The sequence below is a fragment of the Oncorhynchus nerka genome, linkage group LG25 (genome assembly GCF_034236695.1).
Source record: "Oncorhynchus nerka isolate Pitt River linkage group LG25, Oner_Uvic_2.0, whole genome shotgun sequence".
Lineage (NCBI taxonomy): Eukaryota > Metazoa > Chordata > Actinopteri > Salmoniformes > Salmonidae > Oncorhynchus > Oncorhynchus nerka.
In genome coordinates this window covers 25,383,843-25,407,401 of record NC_088420.1, presented here as the reverse complement: position 1 = coordinate 25,407,401, position 23,559 = coordinate 25,383,843, and the positions used below count along the sequence as shown (strand labels likewise).

The window sequence follows — 23,559 nt, the reverse complement described above, 5'->3', positions numbered from 1 at the left end:
GGTTTTAATTCTGTGCTGGACTCTTTCCACAGTTACATGTACTGGACAGACTGGGGGGAGAAGCCTAAAATAGAGCGTGCTAACCTGGATGGAATGGACCGTCTCGTGCTGCTCAATACCTCGCTGGGTTGGCCCAACGGTTTAGCCATCGACTATGAAGCAGGAAAACTATACTGGGGCGATGCCAAAACGGACAAAATTGAAGTAAGTAAAAAAAAAAGTGTTTCTTATGCATCAAATAGTTGTGTATGGTGCAACTATACTATTACCATCATGGTTTGATGCTGTTGATTGTGGAAGCAGTTGAGTTTAGATCTCCCTAGGACTTGTTGTTCTCTCATTCATTCTCCTCATTTGAGGTTGTCTGGTGTGTTTGTGTTGTCTGTGGAGGTTGAGAAGTGCTTCAGGAGCACATTCTTAGATGAGGTGAGGCAGCCGTGGCCTGATATTTATCTGACCATTGATCCCATGTGAGCGACAGAGGAATGTCAGAGAGAGAGCTCTTATGTAATACCGGGAGAGGCAACACTAGATTTCCTGTCAGACATGCACTGCAGTTTTATCGTTTTTTTGTATTCTTACGGCTAGGACTTTATACTGTACATCTTTCCTGACTGCCTCTGTTTAAAGCCTACTTTTTTGAAACACTGATATTGCCCAATATTGTTATTTTTGGGGAGCCATGTGAAGGACAGAATTATTTGAAGAGGATAGAAATTGATCTAGGCCCCTCCTATGTGAGAGCGCGGTGGGTGATCATATCTTTAGAGGAATAGCTGTGTGTGTCTTCAAGGTTTCTGACTGTATTGTATGATTTATCGTCTACCTGCATGCACAGGTCCCTGGGTGTTGAATACCATGGTGGCCATTTTTCTCCAGTCACACGCTCCATATAATATGTAAATACAGGAAGAGCCGGAGCCTCCTCCCAGATGAGGTTTAACACAGGACTTGATGGAAATACGTTTGTTTTCCTTTTCCTTCTCTGTGTGTATGTGTGTGTGTGTGTGTGTGTGTGTGTCTCCTGTTGGTTGAATATTCCCCTCATCATAACTATGCTTTTACCAGTGGCTATTGAACTCCCTTTAGTTTCTGCTTGTTTAGGAGCAGTATGTTTGACTGACCCCATCAGTCTTTGGAAGTTAACCCAGGGAATAGTTTTCCTAGCTCGCCTCAGTCGCCTAGCACCCTGCAGGGGCATTGTTCACAGTATCTGAAAGCATGAACTGCCCCTAGCTCCAGAGTTGGAAGGGCAGCAGGGGAAAGGGGTGGCTAGGGAGAAGACATTCCATTTACAGATTCACTCAAACTCTTGGTTGAACTGTACATCATTTTGACCTACCTAGCTAAAATGCTCTGAAGCTGTTGATTTTCATTAAGGGGGTCAGACGTGCAGGCTGAGATGAATGAGCAGGGATTAGGGAGCTCCCGCTGAGATATTGAGCTCACTGAGAGGCCATAGATGGCACATGTCCACATGTCACGATACCAGAATATTGACTTCGGTACCAGGTTTAGTATAATGATACTCGATGCCATCGCAATAGCAAAACAATACCACGTCGGTAATCAGTTTATAATAGCAATCAGGCACCTCAAGGGTTTGTGGTATATGGCCTATATACCACGGCTAAGGGCTGTATCCAGGCACTCCTCATATATAAAAAATATAATTTCTGGATTACATGTATGTTTTTTTTTAAAGTATTATTGCAAGGTATTACTGCACGGTTGCAGCTACAAACACAAGCATTTTGCTGCACCTGTGATAACATCTGCAAATCTGTAATGGCCGTTGTTGGTGGAAGAAGGTGAGGACCAAGGTGCAGCGTGGTATGTGTCCATATTTATTAAAATGAACACGGAAATAACAAAAAATACCAAAGAGAAACGACTGAAAACAGTACTGGCTGGTGCAGACACACAACAGAAAACAATCACCCACGAAACACAATAGAACAGGCTCCCTAAATATGGTTCTCAATCAGGGACAACGATTGACAGCTGCCTCTGATTGAGAACCATACCAGGCCAAACACAGAAATAGTAAATCATAGAAAAACTAACATAGACAACCCACCCAACTCACGCCCTGACCATACTAAAACAAAGACATAACAAAAGAACTAAGGTCAGAACGTGACAAAACCTGTTTACGTGACCAATAAACTTGGACTTGATTTATGATGGTAAAATGCATCCCACCAATGCACGATAGGAAAAAAAGAAAACCGTTGTGCCGGTATTGGGGTCACATCTTTTGAATGTATTGGCTAGAATCAAGCAGTTTTTTTCTGGGGAAAAGAGGGCGTCGTGGCTATGGAACCTGGCTATGAAATGAAGTGGGGAAAGTGGGAGGGTACAAATTCAAGTACAGACTACTTTTCTATACTCAAGGGGGGAGAAAAACATAGCTGGGCTGTTTTTAATTTTGTTAAGCAGCTTGTTTCTTAACCAGGCAAGGGTAGCAAAACTATAAGGCTGGTTGGTGGTGACTGGTTAGCTATGGGGAAGCAAGAGTCGCCTGCGCGATTTGTATAATGTATGCTGCGCATATCAATTGAAGTCATCGCTGAAAAGCTCGAAGTAATAACCTGTTTAATTTAAGTGCCACATTTCTATAAGCATCACACACTAGTGTTGCCAGAAGTCTTACATTCCTTAACTTTCTGTCTGGTGAAGAGTTGTTTATTTTGTCTGTAGTCTGGACCCTGCAGCCCAGAGCCCCCCTGCTTGACTCTCTCCGTCTGTGTAGAGCAGATGGGGGAGAAACAGGAACCGAGCAGGACTAGTGGTGGAGCGCTTCAGAGAGGAGGGGGTTGGGCAGCACTGCCTCTCCTCTCACAACACAGCACACCTAACCAATGTGCTGACTGACAAGGGGAGCCCCTCGCCCATGTGCTCTACCGTGACCCCTGCACTGGACCTGACAATGGCAGCATAGAATGCTGGCGGGGCTGGCCCTTAGTCTTCCTCCGCAGCCCCCACCCCTGAACCAGATGCACACTTTGGTGGCAGCCCTGCTTCCAGAGGCTCCCAGCAGCTGACAAGTGTGTCTTGTTCTGCTCTTTTCACAAGGGTTTTTCAGCTTCACCTAATGGAGGCCCGGGCCATTCTCCCACAGACCCACTTAGCTGCTGAAAGGGACAGTAGTGCTTGAAGTGCTAATGGGGGGAATCCACGTGCAGCTCAGACATCAGCAATTTCTCATTAAAGTTTTTTTTACAAAATGCAACACTTGTTTTTAATTCCCCTTTGTGTTTTTGTAATGGCTGTCCAAGACAATTTTTTCCTTAAAGAAGTGTTAATTTAGTTGTTACTGTATTCCTTTTAACCTTTTTCTTTTTAGATGAAAACAACATTAGGCATTGAATGAAAAGTTTTTAAAAGTGCCTTCTGGCATTTGGAATGTGGCAGTTCACTGGCTGAATGGTTATAAATAGAGGTCTAGAGGCTTTTTAGCCCTCCTCCCAGCCTCTCTTTCCATCCCCCTTTTTCTATTTTTCTGTGCTGTTGAAGGAGCCTGTCTGAGAATATATTTCTTTCTTTCTTTCTGTTTCAAAGTGAATTGCTTTTGTGTCCAAATACATTTCCATTATAAATGTTTCATGTGTGAGGGGTTAGATCTTCAATAAATGTTTTTCATCTTCACACATCGCATAGCTTTCATGCACTGGCATGTGTGGCTCTGACCCAATTTACATCATCCGATGTGGCTGAGAGTGTCTCTCAGGGGATGTTTCGTATTAAATACCACTTTTACTCTAGTTTTTAAAGATAATTATGGCTTACAATTCACCATTTCCATCTCCAGAGGTAGCAACCTTTCAGAGTATGCTGGAAGAGGCACGTTTCAGTCGGTATTTTCCATTGCTTGCTTGTTGAGTAAATAGTCTAGAGTAAGTCAGACACTTTCAATTAAGTACATTTTGTAAATATCATTTGTTTTTCTTTGTCCATCTTAATACATTTTCTGAAGTGAAGTTACAATACTATTAAAGGACCCATCTTCTGCAACGTAATTTAATGATCAAGGATGAATAGAGTTTAGCATGTACTGGAGTTTTACCGGCGAAACTAGAGGCTAGGGCTGTGGCTGTCACAATTCCGTCAGCCTGTGATTGTCAAGCAAATAACTGTCAGTCAAGCGGGAATTGACCGTTAATTCACAAACACATTTAGCATCTCCTGGCTATAATGATATAATAATGATGAATCCAAGGACCGGTGATTAGTATTCTGGCAACGTCGTACGCCAGAGGGGAGGATCAGGAGAAGACGTGACAGTACCCCTGATGCGCCGCTCCAGCCGCAGGACGACGCTGACCAGAGGGACAACCCCGAGGACGAGGAGAGCCGGCTTATTCTATCCACTGGAATCCCAGGACCAGTGATTAGTATTCTGGCAACGTCGTACGCCAGAGGGGAGGATCAGGAGAAGACGTGACAGTACCCCTGATGCGCCGCTCCAGCCGCAGGACGACGCCGACCAGAGGGACAACCCCGAGGACGAGGAGAGCCGGCTTATTCTATCCACTGGAATCCCAGGACCAGTGATTAGTATTCTGGCAACGTCGTACGCCAGAGGGGAGGAGCAGGAGAAGACGTGACAGTACCCCTGATGCGCCGCTCCAGCCGCAGGACGACGCCGACCAGAGGGACAACCCCGAGGACGAGGAGAGACGGCTTATTCTATCCACTGGAATCCCAGGACCAGTGATTAGTATTCTGGCAATGTTGCACGCCGGAGGTGAGGAGCAGGAGAAGATGTGACAGATATGAAGAAAATGTATATTTCAAAAGAACAGAATAGCATACTCTGAGTTGTCCTTGTGTTAGGTCCTGATCTGGTTATGCCATATGGCTGTGGGCTACACTAGTTCATTTAGCAGACAATAATTGCTTAGAATTACATAGCATCATTTTATAGTATGAAGAATACAATTGAACAAAGCTGAATAAAATAGAAAGGATATTTTCTCCGAACATTAAAAGCACGAGCCTATATCAATCTATTATCCCCCATAGTAGAAAAGATTACCTATTCTGTGTGAGAAGTAAATATTCCAAAGATAAGTCTGGGACAGTTGTGGGATGTGGTAGTTCCCAAATTAATACAACCACTAGCGTCAACAAACCTTTTTTACGCAATGTGGCTGACGCAACAGATCAGAACGCTTATCTTAAAATGTTGATAAACTATTAGGCTATTTCTTAATATTATAAGCGCAGCAATGCGCAAACGGCAGTAGGCTATCAAGGCACAAGGTGAGACCCAAATGCAGACACAGGAGGCAGATGGTTGGAGTCTTACAATGTTTATGAATCCAAAGAGATGGGCAAGAGAATGGTCGTGGACAGGCAAAAGGTCAAAACCAGATCAGAGTCCAGGAGGTACAGAGTGGCAGACAGGCTCGTGGTCAAGGCAGGCAGAATGGTCAGGCAGGTGGGTACAAAGTCCAGAAACAGGCAAGGGTCAAAACCGGGAGGACTAGAAAAAGGAGAATGCAAAAAGCAGGAGACCGGGAAAACCGCTGGTTGACTTGGAAACATACAAGACGAACTGGCACAGAGAGACAGGAAACACGGATAAATACACTGGGGAAAATAAGTGACACCTGGAGGGGGTGGAGACAATCACAAGGACAGGTGAAACAGATCAGGGCGTGGCAGTAGGCTACAAGCTTGAATGTTCCGTTAATGGGAAAACACTTATCAAAAGTGGCCGCAAATGCGATTGTGCATGCTTTTATAAAAGGTGCATTTATATGGTGAACATTTTCTTCCCCAAACTTGAAACTCACATGCTTCTTATTTATGCCAGTTAGGCTCTACACCCCTTGTAAAGTGGATTAATATGCTTAATTTTAAGATGGTATTTGGCCACTATTTAGTTGTGATACAAACCTTATCAAAAGATAAGGGCTAGGCTACATGAGGTGTGCGACAATGATTTGAAAAAGTCGTAAAAAATAAAGCGGCAATGTTTCTTGCCTTATGCTGGGCATCATTCACAAGTGATGGTATATAATTCAAAAAGTGATAGGCTAATATTGTCACCCATGAGACTATTCTTTATTTAATCTTGTCTTTACATATACTAAATACTGTGTGAAATTGGTTTTGATTTAGAATGGACCATTATCATGCACCTGTCTCGAAACATGTCAGCCAGGTAGGTTATACTCCTGTGGTAAAGATCAGAAATATGCCTAATATTAGGAAAGTTGAGAAATAAATATAGTAGGCCTAGCCTATAGAAAGCTGATGGGATCCTCCTCTTTTTAATAGAGGCCATCACTCTGTTTCATCGCACAATTGCAAAGCCTATAGAAATGTTGCTGCTCTCATGAAGTGTTTGATTAGATGTTCTATTACATTTACATTGATGTCAGAGTGATTAGAGGGACAATATAGTGCTGTGTACCAGGCAGTTGGCAAGTTTGGTAGGATACTAACAACCATCAGCATTATCACAACTTCGAGAAGCCTAATTACCATAACTAAACAGTCACGTGGAATTTGACTGCCTTCATGACTAGTGACTGCTAGTGTGGCGGTAATACGATTACAGCCTTACTAGAGGCTAGCTAACCTATTCCCTGCACTAGTAAAGCTAGCTAGCCAGGTAGCTACCGGTAACTATTAGCAACTGTAGATAATTGTTTCCAATGTTGTTTCAATCATAGGAATATCTGTCACTATGCTAGCTAGCTACCATTCTACTGTTTTTCATTATCTGAAGAGTAATGGTTAGGTAGCTACTAACTACTGTACTCAATGTAGTTAGCTTACTAAACAACAACTGGAATGACCTAGCTGTAATGTTTACAAGTATCCCCACTAGCTGGTTATTAGATGAGCAATATAACAGTTGGCCCTAAATCTTTTTGTAGTGAGCTAAGGAAAGCAACTCTTGCCTGTATGTATCAGTAATGGACAGTAGCTAGAATGTGTAACGCTAACAATACTATTAGAAATAGGCCACTACCAACACAGTATGCCAACTTCTTGCACATTGTTGTGTTGAGCCGGTGCCCTTAGAATCAGGTTGTCACTTGGTCAAATATGAATTCATATTCTTTACAAATACATTGCATATCAATAAACATCATACAATGTATGCATACCATGTAATCCTACTGTATGTTCCTTTTGTATTAGCAAACTTCATCCAGATATTACACTGTTGATGTGTATGTAGTAGTGCTGCAGCTCTCTGCCCCCCTGATTGCTGAATCATTAACCCATATTTTTAACCTGACGATTATATCTGGTACTATCCTCAAGGTTTGGAAGGCAGCCCATGTACTCCCCTTCAAAAAAGTGGTGACCCTTGTGAACTAAATAATTATCACCCTATTTCTAAACGTTCTTGCCTAGCTAAAATATTAGAATCCTTTATTAATTCTCAGCTAAGATCTTTCTTATCTTTGAAATGTATTCTAAATGTACATCAGTTGGGTTTTAGACCAGGTCATAGCACTCTGCTGCATCCCTAGTTATAAATGATGTGGTTACCTGCATGGATAAAAGGCAACATTGTGCCGCCCTCTTCATTGACCTGTCAAAGGCTTCCGATAATGTTGATCACTCACTGCTAATTCAGAGGCTTTCCTCAATTCGCTTAGACCAGGCTGCATGTAACTGGTTTAAAAATGACTTGACAGATAGAACTCAATGTGTATCTACTTATGGTGTTAAATTAGGTTTCCTGGATATTACGAAAGGTGTTCCGCAGGGGTCAATTTTGGGTCCACACATTTTGGGTCAACAGAACTTTTCTTTGCTGACGGGCTACCAAGTAGGCCTATTCCTTTTCCCGAGATACAATGGAGTTTGAAATGGTGATTGGCCTAGAGTCCACTGCCTCCTTTTCTTTTAAACGTGCTGCTGAAAGCCTGGTTTTGAATACGGTCCAAGAACATCCCCTTTCATCTTGGGACTCGCACGTCTGAAAGAAGGCTAAATTATTGGCACTCTGATTAGCAGGTTTTTCCTTAAACAGTAAGGGAATTGTGGTCTTTTATTTGTCTCTCTTTGTGTTTTTGCCTCTTTTTGAGGAATCTGACTCCCTCTGCAGCCTCGCCACCCCCACCTCCCGGTGAAAGCCTCTGATGTTGCCGCACACCCCCTCTTTCACCCCATCACTGGTGAGATCCTGAGGATAACTCATTTGACTGATGCGCTAGTCCTCTATACAGAAACTCCTGCTTTGTTGTACAATTATGCAGATTCTCCTTCGGTGGAGCATTTAGTCACCCTTCATTGCCGTGTGTTCCATATGGTACATTAGAGGGAAATAACGGGGCGGTGATGGAATTTCCTCCTGTAAAATATGAGAGGAATGAAAAATATATCCAGGAACTGGGTGTTAGTTCTCAGAAGTGGTCTGAACCTCAAAGACCTCCTGTGATCTCAACAGCTAGGCCTATACCCATCTCTACGTGCTGGTGAGAAAAGAGTAGAGGCAACTTTGAACCCATGTGTGAAAATAACACTTTTCCTTCTATGGCACTCTGCTGAGCCATGAATCTCATTAAAATAACTAAGATTAAGGCCTCCCGAGTGGCACAGTGGTCTAAGGCACTGCATCGCAGTGCTAGCTGTGCCCCTAGAGATCCTGGTTAGTCCCCCCAAAAAAATAACTACGATTACATGGACAAAAATAGATTCTAAATTGCCTGTTTTTATGACAAATAAATCATTATGTGAAGTGGTCTATTTCTATTTTTTTTAAAGTGGAGAAAGTGCACAAACAACAATGAGTAATTGAGTGCATTTGATTACTTGAGTTGTTTTCTGTGCTTCAGTCAAAGTAGTGGCATCCAGGCCTTTTTCACCACCACAATGAAAAGCCTTGCTCTGAAAGGAAGTCTTTATTTGGGCCTGAGAGCTGAGTCTGACCAGCTGAAGGCCCTGGTGCTGATGGATGCTGGCTGAAACCCCTCTCGTCTGAAAGGATCAATAATGTTTTCTTTAAAGTTCCTCCGAAGCGTCGCTCAGGTGGCCTCGCCACATTGTTGTGTCTTGAGCCGTGAAACTTAATTTGTGGAGGATTTTCCAACAAGGGGCCTCTCTCTTAAACATTGGCCATGCTAATGACAGCTTTAGTCTCAGTGTAAGTGGCCCGTCCAAGCCTCTTCACATTCAGGACTGTGGGTAGGACAGCAGCTGAGTAAGCCATAGAGCACTCAACACGTACATAGCCCTCTGATCGGTCAGTCTCAACTGCTCATCAACAGGTAGACTCACTCTGCTTATGCCTGTCCGACCACTCCCACAGTCAGTAAACTCAAACCACCAACTTTTAGGAAAAAAGTTAAAAAACTCCTTAATAAATTCCCATTCCCCTATGGATTCCTTTGCCCATCATAGTCAATTCTGCGTTTTCGTTCAGTAAGACTTTTGAGGGATTAAGTCTGGCCCAGCATCAGCTGGGATGTTCCCCTCTTCCTACAGGCTATCCAAAGTCTTACTATGGAAATCTGTGTCTTTTATTAAGAGGGAAGGGGGGTGATGGCATGTGTACCTCATGTTCAGAGATGTCCAATAAGACCTCTTTGTACCAGCTTGTTGTGCTGGCCTTGTTGGCTTGTTTTGTTTGCACTGCTACGTTTTATAGCTCACTTGTCACTGCATCTGGACCGAATAGTTTGGCTTCCGTTGCCCTTTGCTTTAAATTACACAAAAATAAATGACTGGCCTTTCTCCCTGAAAGGGTCTGCTCCCATTTAACAGTGCCTTGATAAATTATACTTTTTTTTTGTGGAGACTTCAGTCAAAACCCAGATTTCTTTAAAGCGCCCCTTGTCCGAGAAGCCAAGAAGTTAATTGCCTGGTAACAGATTGTTGCTGTTTTTTGCCTTATACAGTGAGGTCTTAAAACATTAATGTGCCAAGCTCTGAGGAAGGATGCAATGTTTGAGGAGAATAAAAGACACCTGACTTTTGTAATATTTTCCACCCCTATCGGCCCATCTGCTCACTCACTTCGCCATACATCATGTACAAGGCTGTTTTAGAAAACACATCTCTAGGTATCTGAAAGACTCATTAGTGGCAAGTGCAGCTCTTTGAGTGCATTCATCAAGGTTAGTTAGTGTTTTAAAGATGGCTGCCCAGACTGATGGTTAAGAGCTGGCTTAAACCTATTAAACTCCAATGTGTCTGACATAATTAGGCTAGATGAATGGAGGTTTTCCAATACATTTTTTACAGGAAGAGAACTATTAGCTATTACCTGTTTCAGGTGTCTTGCCACAATTTTCCAAGATACCTCGCTGGTAAACGCTCATCATCATCGTCTTGATGGCTCATAGCTGTGCACCTTTTGTAAATAACAAATAAAAACTAAAGATGGTTTGGAGAGTAGGCTCTTGAATCAACAAGAACGTCTGTTTTCTTTTTGACGTTACATCCCTGCTATATGGGAGGACGTGATTGGCTTCTTCAAAGGTTAATACCTGTACAGAGTGCTGTCTGGCTCTTCTCCCTAGCTCCAGCTATGAGCCTGCCTGTTCTCATAGTGTTCAGCCAGAAAGGCAGTCCCAGCTCCGTGCTGCACAACAATCTGTCTCATTTCCGTAGGGATGTGCATTATTCCACATCTGTCAGCAGGCGTGGGGGTGGGGGGGTTCCTCTGCTCCTGTTCTGGCTATGTTTGTGGCTTAACATGATTGTGCCGTGGCTACCCCTCGTTCCATAGCAGTGTTGTGATGAGGAGTTGCCGGCAGTTGTCGACTTGTCTGTTCACAATGCAGCCCATATGTATCCTAAATACCACATTGTGTTGGAATTTACAGGCAAATAGGCCTGAGTGGCATTTAAAGAAGTTGCTGAGACATCCAGCCTGTTTAGACCGTTCTTTGAAAACCCAGTTGAGAAGAAAGGAATGAACTCTGATAGTTCCTAGCTACATTAACATTAAGTCTACATTTTCCTTGAATATGGTGCTTGGAGGGTTGATTTCCCCATCACTTTTGCCTAAGTTATGTGTGTGTGCAGGTGGGCTCAACGATTGACTGACATTGTAAATATAGGCTAAATAATGTTTTGTATACTGGTTCTGTACACTGTTGACAGTACTCTTTGCTGTAATGATTCTGAATGAACAGCCTAAATGAGCCCCAAAGCTCTTCTTACCCAAGTTATGTATTTACTCATGCCTCCTGGATCAGCAGGATTGTCTGAGTGTGAAAGCTGCAACACCATGTAAGTGTAATCATGTTTTGGCTATGCTGGACATACTGTTGGCAGGCCTGGTAGGCGAATACATGGCTGTTTATAGACTGGTGCATGAGATTGACTGTGAGTGAATCTCTCCAGACACTATATCCATATCTCCCGGCAAGGTGTCTGGATCAGGAGAAGATGGAGTTCCATGCATCAATAATTATTTTGTTCAGCTACAGGTAGACCAGTGTTTCCCAAACTCGGTCCTCGGGAACCCCAAGGGGTGCACATTTAGTTTTTTTGCCCTAGCATTACACAGCTGATTTAGATAATTAAAGCTTAATTAGATTACTATTTGAATCAGCTGTGTAGTGCTATGGCAAAAATCAAAACATGCACCCCCTGGGGTCTTGAGTTTGGGAAATACTAAGCTAGACCCACTCTGCTTCTGGTTCTGTGTGTCTGTCTGGGTGTGTGTGTGTGTGTGCGTGCGTGTGCGTGCGTGCGTGTTGGAGTTTGTCCATATGGTACAGTGGGATTTGGGAAGGTTTTTGTATGGAAATATTCATGCCATACATTATAAATCCCAGTATATCAACTTGATCCTGTGGGGCTAAAATGTCTCCTTCAGCCAGGAAATAACTCAATCATCTACCATTTGAAGGTATGCCTTTATAACCAAATGATTGTATTTTATATATAGTTTTCTAGCAATAAGCTAATCCTGTTACTGTACTATGTGAGGAAAAGCTGTTTTCCCAGGCTCTGAGGGGTGAGTTCGGCATCATATTAGGCTCATGTTGAGTTCCAGAGGAGGGCTACGATTATGATAATATAAATATGTATTGCAGTAGGATGTTGATATTTTGTAAACAGGATACAGGAGCTCATGAGATCCACCAATTATTTTTAAAGATTGGTCTGTGAAGACTAACATCAACATGTAGGAGCAAGCCAGTAAAACATATTCTAGAAGAATTTGATCATACAGCCAATAGTCTAGTCTTTAAACCACATTTTTGTTAAAGGATTTAAACAGTAGAAACATTTTATATTGGGTGACATAGTTTGAATGTTATTTGAGAATATAGCGTTTTTTCTCCTTTCCTGCTTATTTCCTGTGGAGGTGGTCGACCCTCAGAAGGGAGGGAGAGAAAGAAAAGAGAGAGGGAGGCTTGAAAAGGGACTGAAGGGGGTTGGGGGGGAAGTGCATGGAACATTAAGATGGATTGGGAGGATAATGGAGGATTGGAGGGGAAAAGAAAAGCAGTATGGACATTCTGTTTGACTTAAGGCAGCGCTCTTCTCGGCAGATAAAAATATAATATAATTTGTTGCCGAGTCGGGCCCTCGGAAGAACTGGCCAAACCCTATAACATTTCAAAGCCAATTGTGAATTGGAAGGTTGTTTGGTGGGAAGCGGCCTTAGAGGGGGTGTAAAATGATCAAATCTGCCAGGTAAAAGGGGTTGGGGGATGCTCATGTGGAGATTTAATTTGTGCTCTTCTCCTAAACTAGTTGAGGTAATGCAGTCCACCAGGTTATGTGCATCTTCATGGTGATCCCCAAACTGAGCCAACAGGCCATATGCTGGGTTTGTGTTCCTACCTGCCCAATGATATGAAGGGCAGGTAGGAACACAAACCCAGGAAAATAACCAGATCCCACAACTACAAATATCTAACTTTTTAAGGAAATTGACTTTATAGCCTACATGCTTTTTAATTCAGATGAAATAGGATAAACTAGTGCTTGATATTTTAAAAGGTCTTTGGAATTATGATCTGTAATTTTGAGACGGTGGTAAAAAAATACATGTTATTTATGTCATAAATGCTGTGTGTGTCTGTCGTCTGTGTAGAGCATTGGTCAGGCCTCAGTCATTTTCCTCAGAGAGGCTTTAAAGTGGAACTGACGGCTTTTTAGCAAAAAGGAAATCTTGATAAAATGTTTTTTATATTTTCTGACAAGCGAGCACAGAGTCATTTTCATACTTTCATAGAATGTTTGGGAATGGCGTAGAGTAAGGCATTTGTAAAAAAAAAAAAAAAAATTAAATACAGCCATGCGTTTGGACAATTAATAGCCACTGCAGTAACCTAATAAACACGTGCCAGTTTTGTTCAGGCCCAGACTACACAGACCGGTGCGCCATAACCAATCAGAACTTGTGTAGGCATATATGTAGTTAAGCCATTTGCCACATGTGCCTGCCATCATACACTTTGAACTGGACTGTGTGTTTACAAACTGTATCATTAGCTCAACTTTAGATCATTAGAAAGTGTTTGTCAAAAACCACAAAATACCCCTGAATGGTTTTCTGCTAAAAATGCAAATAAATACTACGTACATCCTCTTATATTTGGGAACTTAACAGTCCTATTGATCAAACAACCCTGAACAGGTAGGCTGGCTCTCTCTGTTCCTGGTGAGCTACCATCCTGTAGGTTTTCACTCCAACCCGAATCTAGCACACCTGATTCTAATTATTAGCTAGTTGATAAGCTGAACCAGGTTAGTTACAACTGGGGTGGGAGCTAAAACCTACAGGAGTGTAGCTGTCAAGGAAAATGTTGGGATACACCTGCTATAAGGGCTCCAACACACTGGTAGGATGGTCAAACATTTGCCTGCCGACAGTATTTGGCACCTCTGAACAGAATGTCGTCAGACAAACTCTTTTGTGTTCACACACACCAAAGACTTTGGAAGTCGTCAGCCTCGCCGCCTAAAATACTTCAAACCAGACGGTGGCAGAGTAGCATTGTTTGGCAATGCATATCCGTGCATACTGCTTATGATCTAGATTCCAAGCTTTCTATGTAATGTTTCAATGATATTTTGAAGAAAGCATTTGTTGATACTAGCCAGATGGCCACGGCTAGATAACTACCTACAGTTGAAGTCGGAAGTTTACATACACTTAGGTTGGAGTCATTAAAACTCATTTTTCAACCACTCCACACATTTCTTGTTAACAAATTATAGTTTTGGCAAGTCGGTTAGGACATCTACTTTGTGCATGGCACAAGTAAATTTTCCAACAATTATTTACAGACAGATTATTTCACTTATAAATTCACTGTATCACAATTCCAGTGGGTCAGAAGTTTACATACACTAAGTTGACTGTGCCTTTAAACAGCTAGGAAAATTCCAGCAAATTATGTCATGGCTTTAGAAGCTTCTGATATTCTAATTGACATCATTTGAGTCTTTTGGGGTTGTAGCTGTGGATGTATTTCAAGTCCTACCTTCAAACAAACTCAGTGCCTTAACATCATGGGAAAATCGAAAGAAATTCCCCAAACACTCAGAAAAGGACCTTGTGAAGATGCTGGAGAAAACGGGTACAAAAGTATCTATATCCACAGTAAAACGAGTCCTATATCGACATAACCTGAAAGGCTGCTCAGCAAGGAAGAAGCCACTGCTCCAAAACCGCCATAAAAAAGCCAGACTACAGTTTGCAACTGCACATGGGGACAAAGATTTTACTTTTTGGAGAAATGTCCTCTGGTCTGATGAAACACAAATAGAACTGTTAGGCCATAATGACCATCGTTATGTTTGGAGGAAAAAGAGGAAGGCTTGCAAGCCCGAAGAACCAACAACCATGAAGCACAGGGGTGGAAACATCATGTTGTGGGGGTTCTTTGCTGCAGGAGGGACTGGTGCACTTGACAAAATAGATGGCATCATGAGGTAGGAAAATGATGTGCTCTGTCTGGAGGAATGGGCCGAAATTCACCCAACTTATTGTGGGAAGCTTGTGGAAGGCTACCCAAAACATTTGACCCAAGTTAAACAATTTAAAGGCAATGCTACCAAATACACATTGAGTGTATTTGACCCACTGGGAATGTGATGAAAGAAATAAAAGCTGAAATAATGAATTCTCTCAACTATTTTGACATTTCACGTTCTTAAAATAAAATGGTGATCCTAACTGACCTAAGACAGGGAATTTTTACTAGGACTAAATGTCAGGAATTTAGTTTTTAAATGTATTTGGCTGAGGTGTATAAACTTCCGACTTCAACTGTAACAATTTAATTCACTCATCCCATAATTCACTCATCCCATACTGCCAGTGTCAGCCCATAGCCAAATGTTTAGCTAGGTAGCCAGCAAGCTCGGCAGCTAACACAGGCAGCTCTTTCATGGAAACTAGCTGATCCATTGTGATTCAATACTAGCTACAATGGTTAGCTAGATTGGAGAACGTATTTTTAGTGTTGTGTGCATTGCGTCTTTGCACTTAGCTAGCTACCATCCCATAGCCAACATTGCATATGAAGTGTGATTGGCTCATCCGTGGATGTAAGGTAAAAATGCATCTTTTTTTCCTTTTGTTGGCTCCCCCACTTGGGGGTTCATGCTTTCTGATTGGCTCAAAGTTAAGTTGTTGTCCACTTACAAGCGTTGCGATTCTACAAGTAGAATCAGTAGATTTGTCGGCACGGAGCAGGAATCGAATCGAGCAGGAACGGCCCCCCACTGTGAAAAGTATCTATCCGCAGTCAATCAGTAGTGAGATTCTCATTGTGTTTCATGCTTAAGATCAACAACTAATTTTAGCCAAAGCAAGTTGAGCTAAAATCTAAATAGGGAACTAAACCCTCTCAAACCTTTTCAGCTTGTAGTTGGTTGTCAAAATTGCGCTGATAAACGCTGGGGAATAGTAGCCTGCTCACCCTTCTGCAGCTTGCCTGCTAACGCATGCTTCTATCCCAACCCACGTTTTGACAACAATGGGAACTTGCCTGCCTGCCCATTTGTTCGATGCCAAATATATTTGATTGACAACTAAGAGATGGTAACTGTGGATAAGTCGTTCAAGTTCAACATAGCTGTATTTGGGGAAAGCAAAACAAAATATTTTAAAAAATCACCTTAATAATTATAAAGTATTGCTGCATCTGTCATCACCTTTGCAGACTAATGTAAGATAGCCAACTATTCCTAATATGATGTAGATTGGATAGTCGTAAGTTAGGCTAATAATATATGTATTTTTATTTAACTAGGCAAGTCAGTTAAGAACAAATTCTTATATACAATGATGGCCTACCCGACCAAACCCTAATCCGGATGACGCTGGGCAAATTGTGCGCCGCCCTATGGGACTCCCAATCACGTCCGGTTGTGATACAGCCTGGAATCGAACCTGGGTCTGTAGTGATGCCTCTAGCACTGAGATGCAGTGCCTTAGACCGCTGCGCCACTCCGGAGCCCAATATAACTGACTCACTGTTCGAAAAAAATACTTCTGCTTTTCTTCGCCTTTCTTTTCACACATCCAGAGCTCTGCCCCAGCTAGAGTGAAATTTTTTAGGTAGATCCAAGAAAAATCTGTAACTATTTTTTATAAACGTATTTCATTCAATTCTACGACTCTTTACCTTCGACTGGAGACACTAGTAGAATCTTTAATACCCCAAAAATTACAGGGTAGGCTACTCTGCTGACACTGACAAACTGAGGTAAATGAAAGCGACCTCATCTTGGAGGAGGAAATTAATTGTTATAAGAAAATGTCAAGGAGCACGGAGACACCCAATGATAAAGACAGTGAATATGAGCACTCACCGGGATATGGCCGATGCTCTTCGCTATAGTGCCAATAAGATGAGCTACTGTTCACTCAATAAACTATTGCGAGTTGAGAATTTTCATAGCGTAGCAAAAGACAGGTTTTTTTCCTTCTTTCTCCTCTTGTGTTTTTCCAGCGATTTGTATTTTGAAATATTGCGGTAGGCCTTGGTCCATTATAGATGCTTTTCACTTACAACCAGCTATTTCATATGCTGCTCGCACTGTCCAACTAGAAAGCTTCCAGACTGTTGGTTATGCCATGACCTTGTGGTTTTAAAACAATCCAACTAGAAAGCTTCCAGACTGTTGGTTATGCCATGACCTTGTGGTTTTAAAACAATCCAAATAGAAAGCTTCCAGACTGTTGGTTATGCCATGACCTTGTGGTTTTAAAACAATCCAACTAGAAAGCTTCCAGACTGTTGGTTATGCCATGACCTTGTGGTTTTAAAACAATCCAAATAGAAAGCTTCCAGACTGTTGGTTATGCCATGACCTTGTGGTTTTAAAACAATCCAAATAGAAAGCTTCCAGACTGTTGGTTATGCCATGACCTTGTGGTTTTAAAACAATCCAAATAGAAAGCTTCCAGACTGTTGGTTATGCCATGACCTTGTGGTTTTAAAACAATCCAACTAGAAAGCTTCCAGACTGTTGGTTATGCCATGACCTTGTGGTTTTAAAACAATCCAAATAGCAAGCTTCCAGACTGTTGGTTATGCCATGACCTTGTGGTTTTAAAACAATCCAAATAGAAAGCTTCCAGACTGTTGGTTATGCCATGACCTTGTGGTTTTAAAACAATCCAAATAGAAAGCTTCCAGACTGTTGGTTATGCCATGACCTTGTGGTTTTAAAACAATCCAAATAGAAAGCTTCCAGACTGTTGGTTATGCCATGACCTTGTGGTTTTAAAACAATCCAAATAGAAAGCTTCCAGACTGTTGGTTATGCCATGACCTTGTGGTTTTAAAACAATCCAAATAGAAAGCTTCCAGACTGTTGGTTATGCCATGACCTTGTGGTTTTAAAACAATCCAAATAGAAAGCTTCCAGACTGTTGGTTATGCCATGACCTTGTGGTTTTAAAACAATCCAAATAGAAAGCTTCCAGACTGTTGGTTATGCCATGACCTTGTGGTTTTAAAACAATCCAAATAGAAAGCTTCCAGACTGTTGGTTATGCCATGACCTTGTGGTTTTAAAACAATCCAAATAGAAAGCTTCCAGACTGTTGGTTATGCCATGACCTTGTGGTTTTAAAACAATCCAAATAGAAAGCTTCCAGACTGTTGGTTATGCCATGACCTTGTGGTTTTAAAACAATCCAAAGCAACAAAGAAAAATAATAAGCTAATGATCCTCTGTGGCTAAATCATTTTCTCTGGTGTAGGGTTTTGAAGGATTGTATTTATTATTGTGTAGACCGGAGAAATTATATAACTTTGCCAAGTTCAATTTACTTTAGGGGAAGTGATTCACATTTTTTGCTAGCTTACCAAATGACACCTGCATCTCTAGCTGTATCCACCAAAAAATGAAGTGGGGGGAAAGTCTGCCACTCAACCACTCGTCCATCCAATGACATGACATCCTTCCAGCAGGTAGCTAGGCTCTGTGGTTTTAGCTTGCCAAACAAATAGCTACATATTCTCTCCACACCATGGAAAAATGTGTGGAATTGCAGGAAATTAACTTTAAAATGTTTTGCTCGCAAAGGGGGAGTGGTATGGATGTGGGTACGCAAACCCACAAGCCACTGCAGCCCCTCATGATGAGTTCAGTTTTTTGTGTGGCTCCCATCCCAATGAAAGTTGCCCATCCCAGCTCTACATCATGACATTTTTTGTCAAATATAACCTCTTTTGCAAAACCTCTTATGAAGTTGGTTTTGAAGCATAAACTGTAAATTTTATATTTTTGACTGATATTATCATTGTCTGTTTATTTCATATTTACAAAGTAGTTAAAACACTGCCAGTTCCACTATAAGCTGCTAGCTAGTAGAAACGAAGACTGGGCTTTGAGGGCCATGCAGCCTTCTTCCGTCACACTGCCCCGGCCTGCAGATTGAATTTGTAAGGCATCTCAATGACACTGAGGCGCAAAGAGGACATTTACAATTGGCTGGCATTGAAGCCTGCCGACGGTTGACTTTTCCCTGAATTACTGATGAGACTTTTGTGTTTTCTGTTTTGTTTATCTTTTCCTCAGGTCAAGAAAAGGGTTCTCACACTATAAAAAAACTCTCCCAGTGAAAAAGAGCAGGGAGAAAAAATGGTGCACCCATCTTTCAGGGGCGAGGGCCATGTCTAATTGTCTCAGTAAAAAATGAATAGAACGTCTGTAAGGGAAGGGGATAGACTCCTGCTGATAGAATGGCCATCAAAGTGCTGTTTTTTTGTTTTCCTGGTGGGTCCTAAATTTTGAGTCCATTTTGTGTTTTGTTTCTGAGATTTTCCTTTTTGGTAGAAGGGGAGGTAAATTTTTATTATTTTTTCCCCCTGTGGCATTATATGTTTTAATGACCTCAGAGGCCTGCTTAGGTTTGTTCTGGACTAATTAGCCTAGGCAGCTGGCGTGTTCTTAACAGCACAGAGGGTCCAGTGTGTGCTGGCAGCCATGCGTTTACCCGTGCCTGCAGTCTAGGGCCTCCCCTCCCCCACTTCCCTCCATCCTCCCCTCCACTCCCAGGCTAGGGCCTCCCCTCCCCCACTCCCCTCCATCCTCCCCTCCACTCCCAGGCTAGCCCCAGAAAGAGTTAACCTGGAGAAAGTGTGGCTGCACCGTGGCTGCAGTCTAGGGCCTCCCCTCCCCCACTTCCCTCCATCCTCCCCTCCACTCCCAGGCTAGGGCCTCCCCTCCCCCACTTCCCTCCATCCTCCCCTCCACTCCCTGGCTAGCCCCAGAAAGAGTTAACCTGGAGAAAGTGTGGCTGCACCGTGGCTGGAGTCCAGAAAATCCAAAAATCAACCAGCTGCACACTTAGTCCTTTGATGTGCTGCGCTGCAAGGCGAGCAGTGTATGTGGAATTGTCAGGATGTGGAGGAACATGACTCCATAGAAAGAGCAGTAATCTTACCTGGATTAGACTACGAAATAAATGGAGAGGGAAGGAATGCCAGTGTTGGAGATTTTCTCCATTGCTGGTAAAAATAGCTGGGGTTTTTGGTGGTTACTCGGGTGAGCAGTCAAACAATGTCCTATAGTCCACTGAAAGCATAAATGCAAGGGGAAACAGATGTTTGAAAGGTATGCCATCCAATAAAAAGGTCTAATTACACCAGTGGAAAGAATTCATGCCTTACTCCTACGTAACCATGAGACAAGAAAGGATGGGCTGGAGTTGATCTATGTTCAACCACGCTCCCAAGATTGTGTTATAATAATATTAAAGTGAAAGTCTGCTTCCAAAGCACAACTGGTCATCCATATTTTAATTGGGTCACAGATAACACTCTAATTAGGCCTATCTGCAAAATAACATATTTGCATTCCAAAGTCAGGAAAAAGTGTTTAAAACGGTCAATTTCCCTAAAACAGGGAATCATAAACATTCATGGCATACCACACAGGTTGTGTGAAGCTTCCAGGGAAGTCCAGTTTAGTTATTATATCTCTGCTAGCTGGGGCTGCTATAGAAACTATGGCTGCTGTTTTGTTGAGCATTATGACCTACCCTCTCCCCCCCAGTGTGTTACTGCAAACCTTTCTGAATATCTTACCAGTTCCCCTTTAAGACTTTCCACTGAGTTGTGCTTAGCCTTCTTAGTCAGTGCTATATGCTTTCTCCTAATGTCTTTATCTAGTGTCTTTATCCTAACAGACACACAGGTATAATGTTCCATAAAGAATGCTCGGCGTGAACCCAGTCCACCCCTCTAGTCTCTCTCTCTTAGCCATGTGGTCAGAGCAGTTTAGTGAGCTGGATTATCCTCCATCTCACCTTCTCCTCAAAAGCGACACCATTTCTCTGTGGTGTCAAATTCTGCCTGTCCCCCTCATATTGTGCTGTCTGCAGTGTTTGTGAAGAGATAAAGTATTTCACCCAACAATGTGCCAATTATTTATTTATTTTCATATTGTGAGAGCGGGAGGAAGTCAGTGAGTCGCTCCATCAGCTGTAGGAAGCGAGGGACTGAATTACAGAAATGAATCAAGTGGACACCCCTCCAGGGCAGGCAGCCCTTGGAAGCAGCCTCAGCCCCATCTCCGTCTGCACACTCCAAGCTCCCTGGCCACACAGGAAGAGCTCAAGATGGGAACCACACCGTACAGAAAGTCTTTGTTTTAAGAACTTCTCGGCAAAACAACATGCCACACTAATATGGCCGTCACTGGCAGAGCCATCTGTGAATGCATAGGTAGTATTTAGACATCAGCCGATATCTGTCGAAAGGGCCTAAGTTTGTATTCACTAGAGCGATCCAAAGTCCATCTGTAAGACCACTAGATCTTATAAATTCAAGTTGCCATTGTTAAATACCTGCTGTGAACAGGATATGCAAGTGTACTGGTGCCTTTGTGCTCAGTTCCTATAGGGTTTTGTAAAGTGCTTGTGGACGGCATCGTTTTCATCCAGAGAAGTCAACTTTTCATTAGCATTTTTGTGTCCGAGCCACTTCGGCTTGTCTCGCACCAAAATAAAGACCTAGGGTTGGTTGGTTGTATGGAGTGATTAACACCCATGTGAACCCACTGATACCTCCATGTAAACTGAAATGGGACAAGCACACAGTGCTGATCTGTGTAGTGCTCAGTTTATCCTAGAGTGGAATATGCTCATCATGTCACGTAGGAGTAGCCATAATAAGATGCCACACTCCAGAATTTTCAGTCAGACTGAAATATTTCCTGGAACTTACACCAGTTTTCTAAAATAAAAAACACAGGTCTATTTTCAGTGGCACAGTTTTGTGTAATAGTAATGCCGGGTCGGCTAGGATTCGTGTCGAGTGTAATTGCAGCCTTTTCAGAAATAAGCAGTTAAGTTCCCAGTAAGGAACACTCAGTTTCAGCTCTCTCTTTCTGCTCCTCATAAGACAGAGGCATGCTTTGGCACCACTCCCTATATCCGTTTACTTCATTTTCTAATGCAACCCTTGTGACTGGAATCCTATACTGTCACATTTATTCATTTAAATATGATATACTCTGCATGAATAAGGATTATTTGTGTGGTCTCCCACTTAGCAGAAGTTGTTTTTCCCCAGATAGAGATATTGACGGTCATGCTCCACAGTTAATGGTGATCTTTGAATATAAATAGCTTGTCAGTTTGCAGTTAGTTACATATGGAGTTTTATTGATTTTAAATGTCTCCATGATTTGGCTTTGAAACAATCTTGAAATTAGTGCTCTCAACAACTCTATGAAATACTATTCTCATTGTCAGTGCATTCTATCCAGTGTCAGTAACCTGCTCTGACCTGTTTGTGTGTTTTTTGTACCTTACCTCAGGTTATCAAGAATTAGATGTCATAACTCATATTGACGCTTACAGCATCTATGGCAGGGATCATCAACTAGATTCAGGCGCAATACTTTTTTTCTTTTTTCTTGAGCGGATGGTCGGGGGGGGGGGGACATGACATAATTCCAAATAATTTGTAGACTGCAAATTGACCGCAAGAAGCACAGACAGATATATTTGACTAAAACACAATAATTTCAAACCTTGCTAACTTCTGTTTACAATATTATGCTTGGAAATACTGTGGAACATTTCTGAAATTAAATCACTTGATTTGCTATTGTTTTTACAAAAAATATTTGTTTGGTCAGTAAACTTTGGCAGCCAAATAAAATCCCCACCAGTTTCTTTCCGCCAATTGGGGAATCCTGATCTATGGGTGTGGGTAGATGCTTGTGTGTTACAGAACAAGAGCCTGAGGACAAACTTTTGCTTGGACAATTGCGTATGCCTAATCAGACAAATGCCTATCAGTTGCCGTTTCCTACCACTGTGACCTTGAGCAAAGCACCCAACTGCTCCACGGGTGCTGAAATGACAAACTTTTTTGCTCATACTTGGCAAAAGATACTGCTTGGGTTCCCCATCAATATTAAAACCCCCTCCTCTCCGTAAACCCAGGTGATTGATGTGGACGGCTCCAATAGGATGACCCTACTGGAGGACAAGCTACCCCACATCTTTGGCTTCACGCTGCTGGGCGACTACATCTACTGGACGGACTGGCAGAGGAGGAGCATCGAGAGGGTCCACAAGACCAACGCCATCCGAGAGATCATCATTGACCAGCTGCCTGATCTCATGGGACTCAAAGCCACCAGAGTCACTGAGGTCTCCGGTAAGAGAAAGAGGAAATTATGGGGTTTTATTGTTATTTGGATGTACACAGCTATAGTAGTGTAAGAAGTGTGTTTCATTTAAACTCAGCAAAAAAGGAAACATCCTCTCACTGTCAACTGTGTGTATTTTCAGCAAACTTAACGTGTAAATATTTATGAACATAAGATTCAACAACTGAGACATAAAGTTCCATAGATATGTGACGAACAGAAATGGAATAATGTGTCCCTGAACAAAGAGGGGGTCAAAAGTAACAGTCAGTATTTTGTGTGGCCACCAGCTGCATTAAGTACTGCAATCGATCTCCTCATGGACTGCACCAGGTTTGCCAGTTCTTGCTGTGAGATGTTACCCCACTCTTCCACGAAGGCACCTGCAAGTTCCCAGACATTTCTGGGGGGAATGGGCCTAGCACTCACCCTCCAATACACAGTTTCCCAGACGTGCTCAATGGGATTGAGATCTGGGCT

At 42.4% G+C, this 23,559-nt stretch overlaps 1 protein-coding gene across 3 annotated transcripts in view; it reads left to right on the top strand.

Annotated features, from left to right (window-relative positions):
• LOC115109274 (low-density lipoprotein receptor-related protein 5-like) overlaps nt 1–23,559 on the top strand; it is a 92,629-nt gene that overhangs the window by 40,203 nt on the left and 28,867 nt on the right. For all 3 annotated transcript variants that reach the window (XM_065009689.1, XM_029634005.2, XM_065009690.1), the window contains 2 exons: nt 33–204; nt 22,871–23,087. In XM_065009689.1, the coding sequence (XP_064865761.1) occupies nt 33–204; nt 22,871–23,087 (389 nt within the window). The remainder of the gene's footprint in view (nt 1–32; nt 205–22,870; nt 23,088–23,559) is intronic.